Source organism: Colius striatus, chromosome 4 (genome assembly GCF_028858725.1).
Source record: "Colius striatus isolate bColStr4 chromosome 4, bColStr4.1.hap1, whole genome shotgun sequence".
NCBI lineage: Eukaryota > Metazoa > Chordata > Aves > Coliiformes > Coliidae > Colius > Colius striatus.
In genome coordinates this window covers 75,339,074-75,355,600 of record NC_084762.1, presented here as the reverse complement: position 1 = coordinate 75,355,600, position 16,527 = coordinate 75,339,074, and the positions used below count along the sequence as shown (strand labels likewise).

General features: G+C 39.2%; 1 protein-coding gene across 1 annotated transcript in view; it reads left to right on the top strand.

The window, feature by feature from the left end:
- Positions 1-15,854, top strand: part of RGS22 (regulator of G protein signaling 22) — a 63,922-nt gene extending 48,068 nt beyond the window's left edge. Inside the window, 6 exon segments of the mRNA XM_061995893.1 lie at positions 3,368-3,529; positions 6,366-6,545; positions 8,037-8,177; positions 11,915-12,016; positions 14,568-14,670; positions 15,748-15,854. Coding sequence (XP_061851877.1) covers positions 3,368-3,529; positions 6,366-6,545; positions 8,037-8,177; positions 11,915-12,016; positions 14,568-14,670; positions 15,748-15,854 — 795 coding nt within the window.
- The last annotated feature ends 673 nt before the right edge of the window (positions 15,855-16,527 follow it).

The following is a 16,527-nucleotide window of genomic DNA, read 5'->3' as shown; positions in this document are numbered from 1 at the left end:
AGTTAACTGCTACAAGCCTTGTCCCAATTGGTTACTTCAGAAAGTTGCCAGAAAATTGGGAATGAGAAGCCTTTCACTCCTGCTGGCTCATTAGAGAGACTCAGGAATGGGCAGAGCAAACATCTGCCTTTCATGAGAGTGCCTCTGTGGCTGGGATCCGTGCAGGGAGGTCATCCTGCTGGAGACAGATGCAAAAAGACTTGGTTTTCTGCACTTCCACAACCTCTCTGAAGTGCAAATATCCCAGCAGAAGGAAACTTGACAGTTCCACCAAGCAGACACATATGCACACTGCATTGATAAACTTGCTTTCTATCATCTTTTTAACATCTAGAAGGTTGTCAGAACTGTTGTCAGAAGTGCATATCAGAGAATCATAGAATGGTAGGGGTTGGAGGGGACCTTTAGAGATCAACAGGATACTTTTCATTGAGTCATAGCACTAAGCAAGGTTTAGGTTCTGGTAAGACAAATTGTATTTTAATAATGATTAAGTTAAAGCAAATTTTCTTAATCCTCTGTCTTTTTTAGCTGAACTTTTCCTCCTTTACAAGCCTGGGCAGAAGACCATATGATAAGGCTAAGCTGCTTCCATGTCTGCAAGACAGCTCATGCCTTTTCTTGCACCTGCTGCACCATGCTGGCAGGAGGAGTAGCCCACGCAGTTTTGGAAACACTGTATTCAACAGTTTACAGGAAATACATACCTTTAATGAGCTTTTAGTCTTTTCCTAACTCCATTTATGTCTGACTGCTCTTTTCTTTTTTGTATTGCAAATTCAGAGGACGAAAAGGTCCTTTGAAGAAACTATTTTAGAAGAAATGAAACCAGATGACATTCTCCACTTGGCTTCATATTTCGCAATGGGCATGCCATGTAGTCCTTATTCAGAAAATCTGCCCTTGATTTGACATGTATTTTTTCTGCTACAAAGAAGCTGCAGAATCAAGTCTGTATTTCTGATACAGTTGCCCAAAGGAACTAAAAACATGTCATACAAAAAAACCAAACCAAACAAAAAAGCTCAAAATTTGTTGCTAGCAGTATAAATGCTCCCACAGAACATTATGGGTAAGGTAAATCAGTTGAAGAGCACAGTTTGACTGCCATTGCCTCTTGTCTTCTCTAATTCCCAGTCTTAATAAACATGTGCTCATCTATAGCTGAGCAAGGGATGGCATTTGGTGAGGGTCCGCAAGAAGTTTCAGATATAAAGACCCATATGAAGACATATCAACTGTTCTACCACTGTGGACTCAATCACTTAAAGGGTTGAAAATGAAACAAGAAAAATTAAAAAATACAGTGATAATCTTTTGTTCAACCATAGATACGGGACACAACTGAAGATTTTTCTTGCCAAAGACAGGAGAAGACAACTAGGATGTGGAAGGCAAGTGAGGTTTACTGTGTCTCTTGTGTCTGTAGTTTCACTATCTTTTTGTTTGGACCTGCACATCCTTCACAATTTCCCTGCAGTCAGTGTGAGGCCCAAATGTAATGCTACCAAAAGCAGGCATGGTTGTATTGTCTGCGTTGTACTGATTACTCACATTACTGGTGAATTTAGCTCCCTGATGGATGTTCACAGCAAATTTCTCTCCTTTCCTGGCTAGAGAGGTTGTACTTGAAAAAAAAAGGTCTCTTGTCCTGGGCTTCGGAGCCTTCTTAACCCTCTTCAGCTTGATATTGTACCTTTAATTCACATTTATCTGTATATTGCATGCAGTGGATTTATTGGGACAAGCTGTTCATTCCAGCATCTGGTAGTTTATTTATTATTGCGAGTGGATTACGTGCAGACACAAAAGAGAATGTGAAGTATGCAGTAGAGTGGGCAGGTTTAATCATATCTCACAGTATCTGTTTCATTTAGAATTGTATTTTAATCTTACAACACTGAGATAATATCAATTTTAAACATCTTAAACCTTTGTAATAATACATTTCATCAGATGTTTGCCAGTTTTTTCCTCTTGAAGAGCAGTGAACTCTTTGCGATTGCCAGCATACAAGTTGTGTACTTTTCAGTTGAACTTTTACTGTCTGTTGAAATCAAACTGGGGACCGGGTCACCAATTACCCATGCAAACCATTAGCTCAGAAGGGATCCAGAGTGCATGTGGGCTCTGTTAACTGAGTTTTCCCTTTGTCTGCTTGTCAGGAAGATGGTTATTTTCCATGTGCTACTTCAAGGTTGTTGACCCATAAAATAAGCAGTGTTTATATTTTACTATAGGGATGGGAGCAACACTTTGTTCTTCCCTTCATGAATTTTCCCCAGAAAGATTTTTTCCCAAAAATTTCCTAAATCCTGGTCACAGGGGATAGAACATCTTTGAAGAACTGGAGGAGGCTTGAGAAGGTCCTGGCTTTACTTTAACCAAAGGACCCTTTGAACAGCCACAACTCACCCTCTTTCGAGGATAGGCTCTCATGCCTGGTGAGCTCTGCAGTAGGACACTAAGCATAACCCTTGTTTTTAAGAGAAGCTGCAGTAAGACCTTCAGCTAAGACTCAGGTTAGATTTCCAGGACTATCTGCAACAACTAAAATTATTTCTGTCCCATGCTGACCATTCAACAGCACTCTGTCTCTCTAGGACTTCCAGGAGTTTTGTAACACTCAGAAGATAGTTTTCATTCATCCACCTGATAACAAAAGGGGATTGTTTGGCTTGCTCTTCAGTGACAGCACAAGAACTGTTTGTTCAGGAAGGCAGGCCAGCCTGAACTTCATTTCAAACAAGCCATCTCTGCATAAACCATCTTTCTTTCTCCACCCTTTCCTCACTGCCTACTGCTCTGTGCTTTGCAGCATGAGGGTTTCCAAAATGTCTCGATGACTTTAAATTCTATTTTACTATTGGTAGCTTTATTCCACAGAGAGTAACTCTCCAGCTTCTGTTGATGATCATGGCAACACATTTCAAAGCTCATTTTGTTGGTGAGATCCCTGTCAGAAGCATTTTACAGCTTTAAACTATGTGGTTTGTCTGTTCCTTTTTCTTTGTTGTTTGTTTGCACAAAACTCAAGCTGTTCTCTAGAAAAGTAGCCTGTTGCCATAATCAATAACAATAGCTGTTTCCATACTTTATAGTATGTAGTCATATGGTCTAAATCATTGTCAGTCATTTCCTCTCCCATCATGTCTTCCAAAAAATGTGGCCCAAACCAAACTGTAAAAAAAAAGAGAAAGGAATAAAGAAGGAAAGAAAGAACACATTCTATTGTATCCATGTCATAAACTACTGAAAGTTAGGGTCAGTGCAAAGATAAGAATCAGACAGTTTATGCTCACTAATGTCTTTCTTATTGCTTTTTGAAACAAAGTTTATTTGGAACATTTATTTCTTCTTTTGACAGCATGTGGACTATAAGTGGGTTTCTTCATCTAGTGAAATAATTGCTTTCCGCAAAGCACTGTTGAATCCAGTGACAGCGAATCAGTTTCAGCTTTTTGTGTCACTGAAAGGAGACCTACTGGAGAACGGAGTGCTCTTTTGGCAAGAAGTACAGAAATATAAGGTACGGTGGTAAAATGGAGCAAGGGGAATATAATTCAAATAGTAAACAAATGCATCCATTACTGCATATTAGGAGAATTTTAACAAGAATATATCTAGGCATTTCTTTGTGCATAGTAGAACTTTCTTCACTGTTTAAACTGTTTTTCTTTGATGAAAATCCTTACTTTGTAAGGGTAGCTACTTTTAATGACTTGAATGTATTATCCCTGCATTTCTTTATACTTCTTTAAACTGTAACATTCTTTTGAGTCTCTAAAGGGACACTACTAACTAGTTAATGCCCAGATTTTGATATATATCTGTTGGGTAGTAGAAAATACGCAAGCATTAAAATGTTCATTTTGTCTTTATAGTCACATATAGTACATATACTTCAATAATGGAACCGTTGATGTTTTTTTAATTCCTCAAAAATCAGAGAAAGCTTTTAAATTTGATCAAATATTCATATGTAAACAGAGTATCTACCCAAAAAGCCTGTACCTACAATGCAGACGTCAGCACCCTTGTACCTTGTACATTTGACTTCTGCTGAGGATGTGGCCAAGGTGAAACATGATGGGGAAGGTCAGCAGGGATTGTTGCTCTGCCAAATACATGATTCTGTGAAATTGCTGCTGTGTGGGGTGAAACACAATGGGAAACCTCTGGAATAAGCCTTTAAGTCACACTGCAGCCTCTCAGTAGCACCTTGGACTGAACGCAGGGGCACCACACATATTTCATGTGTTCCTCACTCCTTTTGCCTCTGGGATACTGCCGATGCAAAAGTGCTAGCAGAGTGCTGAGCCTCTGCCTGTGTGTGCATGGCAGGCAGGGAGCATGAGATTAACTGACATGCTTAGAAATTAGGAGGTAAACACAGCTGAGGCTTCAGTAGCAGATCCTGCTGCAGGCACATAGATGTATTTCCACTGTTTAATATTACGCATTTGAATTTGAGGTTTGGTTTAGAAGCTAAAGCTCCTCTGTTTCCAGGGGAGGTCTCCTCACAGAGTGTCTAATCCTTAAATGAGGAATCATCAGCTGAACTGCTCTCTAGGGTTGCTGCTGTCTATCTTAGTTACAGTGACTAGCTTACACAAGAAAATTGACACGGAGGCACATAAAATTCCATTATATAAATCCTTCTCAAAATATTTGATGTTTTTTTCAGATTCCTGTCTCTTCATTGCTTCATTGTGGAGGACATGGAAACTTTCTACAAATTAATGAGGAGTGCACTTTAGGCTGTTTTCTTTGTGGCTCTGCTCTCTGAAGAACTCGTTCATTGTTTTGTGTCCCACCCCCTCTCCTTCATTTATGTTAATTTTATTTGTCTTCTTATCATGAAAAAGTACAATCTGATCATATTTCTACATGCATGTGATTTGTCATGGTTAGCAGTTAATGTTCTTTATAGAAGTAGAGGGCTGGAGCAGTAGGAGTGTTGTGGGTCACGCTGAACTGCAGGAATACTGCCAAAGCCGTGGGCAGCACTTTGCACAGTGCATACTTGAATTGTCTGAACCCTATCTTGCCATCAGTTTCAACAGAAATTCCTTTAGGAGTCATGACTGTGTTGCTCCTTACAACTCATCAGGCTGTCAGCACACCTTGGGACAATCAAAAATCAAAATTATATTTTTAAGCAAATATGAAGAAATATAAGTCTGTGGATCATTTCCATCTGTTCCTCTATGCTGATGTCTCATCCCTAATTGTGTCATACGGCTTGTCTTTGCTCTTACTGCAGCTCTTTACCTTCTGTTCTATTCTATGTAAGCAAAGGAAACCATAATATACTCTTAGAATAAGTTGAATAAGTTTTTATATTGCCTTATTTTCCTCATTGTAGCTGTTACCGTTCTTTTTTTTCCTCCACAAAACTAAAAAGCATTCATAACAAAACAAGCCAGCTCTTTCACATACCACATTTCTAGTTAAAAGCCCTGTTTTTAATTTCTTTGCAAAGTAAATATCCAGCCTCCTATACCAAAACTAAATGCATATTCTTCATTCAGAGAGTTCTCTTCCTGAAAATTCTCCAGAGTGCTCATTGTGTCTCCAGTAGATATACGTGATAATCTCTTAGCATTACAGAAATTTCTTGATGTTTACAGAGAGATGGAAAGTTTGTGTTTCAAAGTGTTTGAAGCAAGTTCTTTCGCTTATTTTTCTCTCCTGTCAAGATCCAGTGGTAGCATTGTCAGAGTGTGAAAACACAGTCAGGTTTTATAAGAACAATAGGATCACATTAAAGAAAGTAGAAACCCCTTAGTTTCTTTGAGATCTCATCCTTCGGGTTTGTTTTGTATTCTGTCTCCACAGAGCTATTTAAAACACTCAGGTTTTGGGAAACTAGAAATAGAAGGTTTTAATAAATAGAAGATTGTACTGGGAGCTGAAATTGTCCCTTCGTGTGCTGATGTTCCTGGTTATAATACCTTTAAATGATTAACCTCTTTTCTTGGAGTATTTAGAGCATTTATTTGTCTGTTAGTCACCATATCTATGCTGGTCATAGCAGACTCATTGTGAAAATCAGTGAATTTCACACTCTTTTCAGAAATACATCTTATTTGTCAATAATGTACTTAGACTGAAGGCAGGAGAAAACCTCCTGGTCCATTAGAACACGTAGGCTAAGTCTTACTAAAAGCATTTGCAAACTAGAAGTCCCATTTATGTCATAACTATGTCTTTGACCATGCACATTTGCTATAAGAATTTTGTCCTACATACTGAAGGAATCGTAATTATTTTTGTATGACTATTGCTCTTTTATCCCTGGGCCCCTGTAAAGAGTCTTGTACCTCTCCATTCACTGAAAATGTTATTTTTATGTCTTTCAGGACTTATGCCATTCTCATTGCAATGATGCCACAGTCCAGAAAAAGATCACGGCTATTATTGACCGCTTTATTAATTCCACTGTACCCCCAGCTTTGCAGATTGACATCCCAACTGAACAAGCAAAGAAGATTTTGGAGCACAGGAAAGAACTAGGGCCTTACATTTTCAGAGAGGCACAGGTAAGAAGTCGGGAGACAGGTCTGGTTAGAGTCTGTGTGTCTGATTTCAAGGATAGTCTTTGTTGCTTATGTGACAATTTGGACTCCATACATAAGCCTGGGCATGAAGGAGAACACTATAGTTATACATTTCAATGAAGATTGTGTGGTGGAGATGACAGAGAGGCTTCAGACATTTACCGCTCAATAAACTGGATGATCTCTGACAGCTAGCTGATCCTGGAAAGGTGTTACCTAGATCTGTGTTAGGAATTCTGACAGTAGGAATGAATTCCATCTATGTTTTTAATTGCTTGTTCTTTAACACTTGGTTAAAGTCAGAGGAGTAACTTGTAGTTAGAAAGTTTGTAGTTTATAAAGCGTGGATGTGAGCAAAGCACAAAGACAATTTACTGCATGTCTTTGCCTTTTTTATTAGAGAAAATCTATATTAAATGACTGTGACGGTTTTCTCTCTGATCTTTGCACTAATCAGACTGAACAGCAATTTATGAACCTTTACTACAGATTTATTATTTTCTTATTCCTCCTCATTGCCTTTTCTGTTTTATCTTCTAAACCCAAGAAACCTAGTTCCTCTTCTCCTAGAAAATTGCCACTAACATTTTCAAACATCAACTGTGAACCCATACAGTGTTAGGATGACAAAAAATGAATGGATTGTCAGAGAAAAAGGTTCACATAAGTCCTAAGAGAATTAGAAGTCTCATTTCAGCTTGTGTGAAACCCAGTGAACTCCAGAAATGTGGCACGAAACCAAGAGAAGACCTTGGCCAAAAAACCGTGACTGGAACATGACAGTGACTCACATGTCACTTTCAAATCCATTGAGCCAGAAGGAGTGAGATGCTCAGCACGCTCGACTCCTTTGAAGCCAAGTTTCTCAATGAGAATTAAACATGTAAATAAATTGAAAAATGTGAGCCTTGGTACGTGCAGCAACAGAATTCACTGAGCCCTCTATTTGCTTTTCTAAAATTGTTTTTCTTATTCTAGTTCAAAAAAAGACCCTGTGAGAGATTATATCATTTAAAAATTATCCAAGATTTGCTCATAGATCTGTAATGTGGTTTAAGAGCCTTTCCAGAGGCAAAAAAAAGTATTTCCTTTCTCTTAAGGAGTGAAAAAACCCCCTCTCCCTAATGAACTGAATGTTTGAAATACTTAAGCAGAACAGTGGTGCAAAAGTAATTCTACTGGTGTATATTTTATCAGGCATACTTGTAAAAAATGATGGATGTCTTCATTAATGCAAACAATTGTTTAGGGAAATATAAAAAAAAGAAAGTGCCTTTTAACTGTGTTTTAGGAAGATTTCTCACCAGTAATAAACACACTGATGAAAAGCATGTGCTGAGCAAAGCTGGGATGAAATGTTAGGACAGAGTACGTGGGAGGAACAAGGCTGTGTATTAAAAAAGAAATACTTATTTCATTCTCATGGTAAACTACATTTTATTTTACAGTAAACTCTGTTTTCTTTCTGTGCAGATGACTATTTTTGCTCTTCTGTTTAAATTTTGGCCAAAATTTTGTAAGTTTCGAAGCAATTTGGCTAGTGACAAAATTCTACTTGCCTTGGAGAGAAAAAAGGGAAAAAAGATGAAAAAGAAGGGAGGCAAAACACCAGAGGTAAGTTTCAGGTGACAGCTCCCAAACTGCACAAAAACTCCTTCATGAGCAAACATACATGAATTCAAATATTCCTTTCCCAGCCTGATCCAAAGCTACTGAAATCTTTCTGTTAGAATGAGAGCTTTACATGCAACCCAGTCCTAGGGCGATTCGTTCCCAGTCCTGCCAATGCATATACATATGTTTAACTTGAAGCAGATGAGTCAGTGGAATACTCCTTTCATTAAGCAGAGGGGAAAATGTATTTTAATCATCTTTTGTGCCAAGCAAAGTGCAAAAAAGAGAGATGATTTTCTTGTTTTTCTTTTTAAATCTGAGTATGGTCCATGTTGCAATGGGTAACTACAGACCTGATTGCACTTTCAATATGTGATGTCCTGTTTTAGCACTTACAGTCCTGGGTCACTATTGAAAACTAAACCAAACCAAACCAGAATTCATATCTATTTCTCAGAAAGAGCACTTGAACAGTCTGCATATTATTTTAGAAACCCAACATTCATGTGCTAATTGCTTTGTACAGTCTTTGTCTTTTCTTGAATATTTCTCAGCTTTGACAGTGAAATTGTTAGACTGTTCACGAGTTTCCAGACAGTTCCAATGCATTAACAGAACTGTGACCTCTACAGTGGAATGCTTGCTTGTAAAATTGTTTTTCTTGGAATTTTGTTATTAAAATAGAATGGATTTTTCCCCCCATTGATTATAGGCTTTGCAAAAGTTTATTTTTTGCGAAATGTAATCATTTGGCCAGCTTTGAGGAGAGAACATTCCTTTAAGGGCAGGGAAATTATTGGACTTTCAGACTATCATAAGTAGCATTAAAAGGCCTTTACGTATTTTAAATACCATGTACACATGTACTGAGATATTACTCATGATGAGAACCACATGAGTACCTGGACAGATAAAGATATATATAAGCCCGCAAGAATATGTGCACCTCGTTACCCTCTTTTAGACATAAAAGCTGAAGACTAGTGAAGCATTACTGAAGGCCACACACCAATGTCCAGTGAAGTCTAAAATCCAAGAAGTCGTGCTCCTTTCTCCAAAGCATATTGCCTTCATACAGAAATGTCTGGCAAGGCCATTGGCAATACTTACAGTGCAAGAATGAAATATTCCAAAGTAATACACTTTTGCATTTTCACAGACTTATTTTTTCCATCTGTTTGTTGCCTGTCTATAAGGTTTCTGATGAAGATCAAGGAAGTAAAGAACAAATCTTGGCCAGGAGGGTAAAAGCCTAGCTTTTATGGAAAACAAATGGGAAAGGAAATTACCCTTCTAAACTAGGAAATAGTGTAAGAAATTTCAGAAAGTGACAGGTAGAGAATGCAGTTCAGTAAACAGTTTGCACACCATTCTTCTCACAAAAAAAAATATCAATAAATCAATTACCTTTAAAATAAGAATGAAAGAATAGGTGGAACCCACAAGGTTTTGAAACCTTTCCCCCAAAACTTTTATTGTTAAAAGAATTTGCCATTCCCTGTGCTCTGACCCCAGGTTTCTGTCCCTTCAGTGACAATGTAACTGTTCAAATGATTCAGAATCCCTAAGGAATACTGATAAGCGATAGCAGGTTCACTTGGCAGCTTGTGGAGTGTGAAGATTTCTTGGCATTTAAAATAATGTCTACGCTCCCCCGTCCCACCGGGTTTATGTTGAAGGAGAGAAAAATTGTGGCAAGGATTAGAAAGAATATTTTTTTCTTGTATATACTCCCTGCCCCTCCCCACCACCCCCCTCCCCCCTGCCTCCACTCAGTTGCCATTTTTGATTCATGGCAAATGGAACAATCACAGTCCTGCAGAAGAATTTTTCTTTCTCTCTTTTTGTAAATTTTTCCCTGGAGTGCCCAGTCTACCTGGACTCACCTCTTTTTCTCAACTGACTGGATAAGAGCTGGACTTTTATGTAGTGTAATGGGAAAAATTGGCAGAGAAGATTTTCACTGGACAATGTATAACTTGGTATTATTTACTATGGTAGTATTTTTTTTGTGTGTTTATTTGTTATTTATGGGGCAAATCCGATCAAAGACTTCCCAGCAATGGACTCAGTGCAGGTGAGGGGTTGATGACAGTAAAGGATGTCATGCAAGCACTGTACAATGCAGTGACCTAATTTAAGTTTAGTGTTTGGAAGGCAGGGATGGGTAGGTACAGGGTGAAGTAAGCTCAAACATTAAATACAATGTGCTTCAGTACCGAACTGAAAGAGTTGTTTTAAAAGATACTGCCTTGGGAGAATATGGTTTGCTTCTCCATTTTCACTTATTTGCCCTTAGTGTGGCTCAGCTCTATGGGCTTGTTTTTGGCCTGTCTGTGGGTTTATTCCAGATCCACATGCCATATGGTTTGGAACACGTCATAAGTCGCTATTTACAGATTGCCTTGATGCCAATATTTACAATTTGTTGTATATACCTCCAAAATAGACTTTGAATTTTTTACTTTCAAGTGTAGAAAATAGTTTTAACTTACACTGCCAATCTGTACTTACTCTTTCCTTGCCCTAAGCAGAGAAAGGTAAACCCATAAACATTAATTTTCCTTTTCTGTGTTTCTCTCCTCCCTCTTAAGCTTCTTAGTAGTATGCTTATTTGTCGGTAAGTGGTGTAATGTCATGGCATATGACATTGCTATAACATTGCCTAATTTATTACGGGAAAACATTAATAGACCTCACTTCATTCACCACTCTCATTGAGAACACTAGCAAACACAAACTGCAATATGCTAACATATACACTACTTGTGTATTTGCTTTGGCATCCCTGTTCCATCAACTCAATGTGCCACAGAAGTTACTAAACCTGCTTCTGAAGAGAAGATAAACACCAGGCTGCCTGGGCAGTTATACCCAACAGTCATTCTTATAGACGATGGGCTCATAGGACTGTGGGGATGATGAGGAAGGGAAAGTCACTCTGGGAGAGAGGAAGTAGGATATTCTCATCCTTGCCCAGATCTTACAGAGACTTTGAGTGACTTTGAGAACCCTCTGACCTGTCTTTTTCCCACTTTCTCATTTGCAACACAAGAGTGTTATATTACTCGCCTCATGAGGATGTTGTAAGTTAATTTGTGAGGTTAAATATCAACATTGATTAAGGTTCATAAAGAGTTTTGGGATCATCAGATAGAATGTGCAAAGGTGCAACCTCAGTAAAACACTGAAACAACATAAAAATGTAAAATAGTTTATTACCAGAGCAGTTTACCAAGGGTTACAATGCCTTGTCCTTCACTGTAAATGTTTTAAATCAGATTGCCTGTTTTCCTAACATGTATACTGTAGTTCATTCATAGCTACTGGACCAAGCTGGAACTAATCCTGACAAATTCTACGTTTTATGTTTATACCTGAGGCTAAATAACAGGATCACAATGGCTTCTCTGTCCTCAAGATATGATCATTTGCAGATTTGCCCTCTCATTTAGCTATATTTTAAAGTGGGTATTGAATCTTAAAGGAAGATAGTCTGGGGGAGCGCAGAGGTCAGGAAACTTCAATTAGGACAAAGAAACGCTTTAAAAAACATTATCTTCTGTTATTTTTTTATTGTGGCCAACAAGTGACTTATGCAACTGGGCATTACAAAACATTACTGCATATGATACTGTCTCATTTCCAACGAGAATTTTTGCCTCCTCAGACTTTGCCTTTTACTTTAGCTCAATAACTATGGTTTACATATAATTATGATTTATTATCATTGGCAGAGTGAAGAAGTGGGGACAAAACTGTCAAGCAGTGCTTTGGAAGCACATGAGATTGGTGTGGAGAGAGGACTGGCATCGTCTTCTGATGGACATGAGTGGCAGGTGAGTAATAAACATGTTGCTACAGATATCATTGCTCAAGATGTAAAATGATCTTGTGTCATGGTTTAGGCCCATCAGGGGACAAAAGACCATGAATAGACTGAAGTACCACAGACCTGAGAATTCCTAAAGGGCAGAGAGTGCTTAATTGCCACTTATGGTCCTGGACAATACAGATCAGACTACTCAGCTTGGGCAAGAAAACAGAAAATAATTTAATCCACCACCAGCCAAACCATAATCATAAAACCCAAAAACACAGTAAACAGAAAACGACACAGAGTGGTACAATGATGAAGAGCACAACCAGCCCTTTAAGACCACCTTCTCCCCACCTCTCCCCTCTTCCTGAGCTCAGAGCCCTGATCCCAGTGTCTTTTTCTCCTCTCCCAATGAACAGCTCAAGGGGGCAGGGAATGGGGGTTTCAGTCACTCTATTCTTGATAACTCCTGCTGTTTGTGTCTCCTAAGGGCAGGCGGGCTCCACATCAGTCCTCCCTGCGCCTCCACGGGGTACCTCACACACACGGCAGCCCTGCACGGGCTGCTCCGACGCGCACTTATCCCAAAGGCTGCAGCTCCTCTTTGCCTCTCGTGTGGGGCTGCTCTGCGGCCCGCAGGCTCCAGCACGGCCTGGGCCATGGCCGCCTCCCCACACAGTCCCTCACCCGTCCGGGCTCACTCACATGGAGCTGCTGGTAACTCTCAGTCCTGCTGTGGCCCTGCATGGGTTGCAGAGGTACAGCTGTGTTCTCACCATGGCTTGCAGAGGGGTCTCTGGTCTACTGCTCCTCCTTCCTTCCTCCTCTGACTGTGGGGTCCATGTGGTTGCCTCCATCTTGTACCACTCTTACACTTCCTCCCAAGCACTTCAAATTCCCATCCTTAAATAGTGATGGCAGAGGTGCCAGATTGGCCCAGCCGGGACAGAGGTGGGTCTGAACCCAAGAGCCGGGGCAAAGTCTGGGAACTCTTTACTGGGTCTGCGCTCCAGCCTCCTTGCTAAACCATGACATCTTGGGAGAATGGGAAGGTGAAGTTTGGTTTTGAATACTACTGTCACATGGTTCTCAATAACTGTTCATTCTTCTACAGTTCACTGTTATAAGTTTACCTACCTTACAGGTGATGTATCTTTCTTTCTTAATTTTTTTAAGATATAGATTCTGAGTAGTATTAATATCTAACAACAAATTAAGCTCTTTAGGTGTGTATATTTAAAAAGAATCTTTACTTAAAGAAGAATTGAAGAAGAGGAAGTTCAATTTTGGAATAAGAAGCTTTTTAGTACTTGTGCAATTCATATCCTCAAAGAATTTGGTTTAGGTTTGAGTCCTTTTCTGCTCATAAGTCAAAGTTGAACTCATTTAAAGAAAAAAATCTGACAGAATACAGCTCTTTCATTACTCTTCCAGAGAAACTCTCATGATGCATCAAATCTGTAGTGAAAAGGTAACAATAATTTTACTGGAGAACAGGAAAAACAGACATGCCACTTCGGACAGCTGAAGGGATCATTCATAGCTGCCATAAATTAATGGGGAATTTGTGAAACCACATAATCACAGCTATGTCATGTGATCACAGAATCACAGAAGTAAATCACACTTTGGCTACTGCTTGTATTCCACAGACCACTTCCCATGGCATTATGTTAGCCATGAGCAGAATATAGAAACAGGCAGTCTGAAATACCCGCAAAATCTGAAACCACACTAACAAACTGCAGAGTTAAGCTCACATTCTTGTTTCTTAAATGGCCCTATTTAGTTTTACCAGCACATTAACATCATATGTCTATGCCCTTATGAAGAAGAGTTACGTAACTGCAGAAAGTGCAATAATTTTTATAGAGCAGTTTCTTCTCTGAGTCCCCTTGTGCTATAGGAAGATCCTAAAGTAGTTCTTATTGACTCATGACATGGCAAATTGTCTCCCAAGTTCCCACACTATAAGGACAAAAAAAAAAAAGGCCAAATAAAAGTACAACTCCTATAATGATTTGGGAGAATGGCCCAAAACTACATGGAACCTGAACTGTAGTTGTTGCAATGTAAAAAGCCACTTTTGCTCTTTAGAAAAGGAAAGGATGACATCTCCAGTTAATCTGCCTCTAGTGGTAGCAGCATTTAGCTGGAGAGGGCAGGCAGAAAGAACTGTGAGGCTAATAAAACCTTCAGTGATCTGAGAAAGAACACACTGGAAGGATGTGTCAGGGAGATAGCAAAAAAGACTGTCATTTTGGGAGGAGAAAGGTCTGCTTTATTTAGATTTTGAAGATGAAAGGATTGAGGATAGGACTCAGGTTACGGATGGAGAATAGATGAATGTAAATCTCATATCTGTCAGCAGATACACCTTTCACAATGTTTTGACATTTGCTTATTTGCAGCAATAATATTTTCCCCATTATTTCAGTATTGTCATGACAAAACTTAATAATGATCATCATTCAATAACAGGGATATAACATAGACAAGTTTTTTGTCTCATTGTTAAAATGGATCAGAAAAGAAACTACCAATGACATGGTTTTTAATGGTTCTTGCAGGCTTCCTGGTCCTATTCCAAGTACATAGAAGCCTTGGAGCAAGAAAGAATACTCCTTAAAATGAAAGAAGATATGGAGAAAACCTCATCATCGCTCCTTACAGGTTGTTAACCAAGCTCTGTAGTTTAGGAGGACAAGCTTGTAGCTTAGGTGAAATTCTCTCAGTATAAGGACATTTGCTTTGTTTGTAGATGTGTACATAACCCCTGCCTCTCTTATGCTGCCTGCACTGGAGTTGTTCTCTTCACCACACTCATGAGTGCTAAATTTTCTAAGAAAGAGAAAGTGAAAATTGCAGGGTACCAGCATTGCCTTTACTGCACAGGTCCTACTGTAGGAAGGAATTCATTCTGCAGAGTGACATGGCAATCCTATTTGGTTCACATGCAAATAGTGTGACCGGCAGGTCCAGTGTGCTGGTGAGGCTGCACCTTGAATACTATGTCCAATTCTGGGCCTCTCACTACAAGAAGGACATTGAGGTGTTCAAGTGTGTCCAGAAATGGGCAACGAAGCTGGTGAAGAGTCTGGAGAACAAGTCTTATGAGGAATGGCTGAGAGAACTGAGATTATTTATCCTAGACAAGAGGAGGCTGTGAGGAGATATGATCACTCTCTACAACTCCCTGGGAGTTGTAGTGAAGTGGGGGTTGATCTCTTCTCTCCAGTAATGAATGATGTGACAAGAGGAAATGGGTTCAAATTGTGCCAAGGGAGGTTCAGATTGGACATTAGAAAGAACTTTTTCACCCAGAAGGTTATTAAGCATTGGAAAGGACTGCTCAGGGAGATGGTGGAGTCACCATCTCTAGAGATATTTAAAAGATGTGGAATTGGCAATGTGAGGTTAGTGGTTGGACTCAATGATCTTAAAGGTCTTTTCCAATCATAATAATTCCATGATATTTCACTCCCTGGCTTCTTATTCTTCATGAACTTACATACGACTAAAGTGATGACATTTTTTTTTCTCACCAGTTTGTCAGTACACTTTTGGGGGATGTAAGAGGCATTGCTTCATCCTTGTTTCAGCTGTGAATATAATTTTAAGTCTTCCCCAAGGATATTATGACCTTTTGGCTCATTAAATAGCTCCATGTATCAGTAGGGCTACCAATAGCACTACGTAATATTAAACCCATTCAATTTCCCAACATTTCACTTTTCTTTACAAATGCAGATACCTCATCAATGTCCTTCTCAAAGCCTGGAAACTCTGAAAAATCCACCATTTCTCCAAAGCGTGGTGTGGTTTTGAAGAAACACTCAAATCTTCAGAAGAAATAGAAAGTGAGTACCAGGCTGTCAACAAGTATGCTTTTAAATTTGAATTCTTAAAAGCTAGTTTTCCTGCTGTCAGTGCTGACACTCATTAGTAGCAAGTTATCCCACTCCAAATCACGTTTAACTGAAGCTGCACAGCCTCAAAATGAAGGCAAGCCCAGTTTTTCACTCCAGTCATGGTTACTGGACCTAATGTTGACCAGATGGAAACTTGTTGCAAAATGGTAGTCTCTGAAATGTGATTATCTAAGCTTTCCCGTTAAAACATTTTAAATAGAAGCATGAGATGACTGGAGGAAGCTCAGATCCCATGGAGTTACTGGCAAGGTCCCGACACAGAACTAGCAATAGATTATCTCTGCCGAAGGCAATTAAATATTAGAATAGGACAGAAAAGAGACCTGATAAAGACAGACAACCAGATTTTGCTTCAAAGCTGGAATTCCTAGATGGAAGAATTCCCTGGAGGTTTTCTTTGGTTTTTTAAGCCTATGCTAAAGTTGGATGGATTTAAAAAATTAATAGAACTTCTACTACTGCTCTCCTTCCTTGTCTGCTCCTTCAACACCGTTATTTTTAGACATGTTGGTATTCTGTCCTCACTAGCCCTCCTTCCCAGTGTCTGAACATACTCTTCCTGTGGCAGCATTTTCTGTATGTGGCTCCAGAGAAAGTT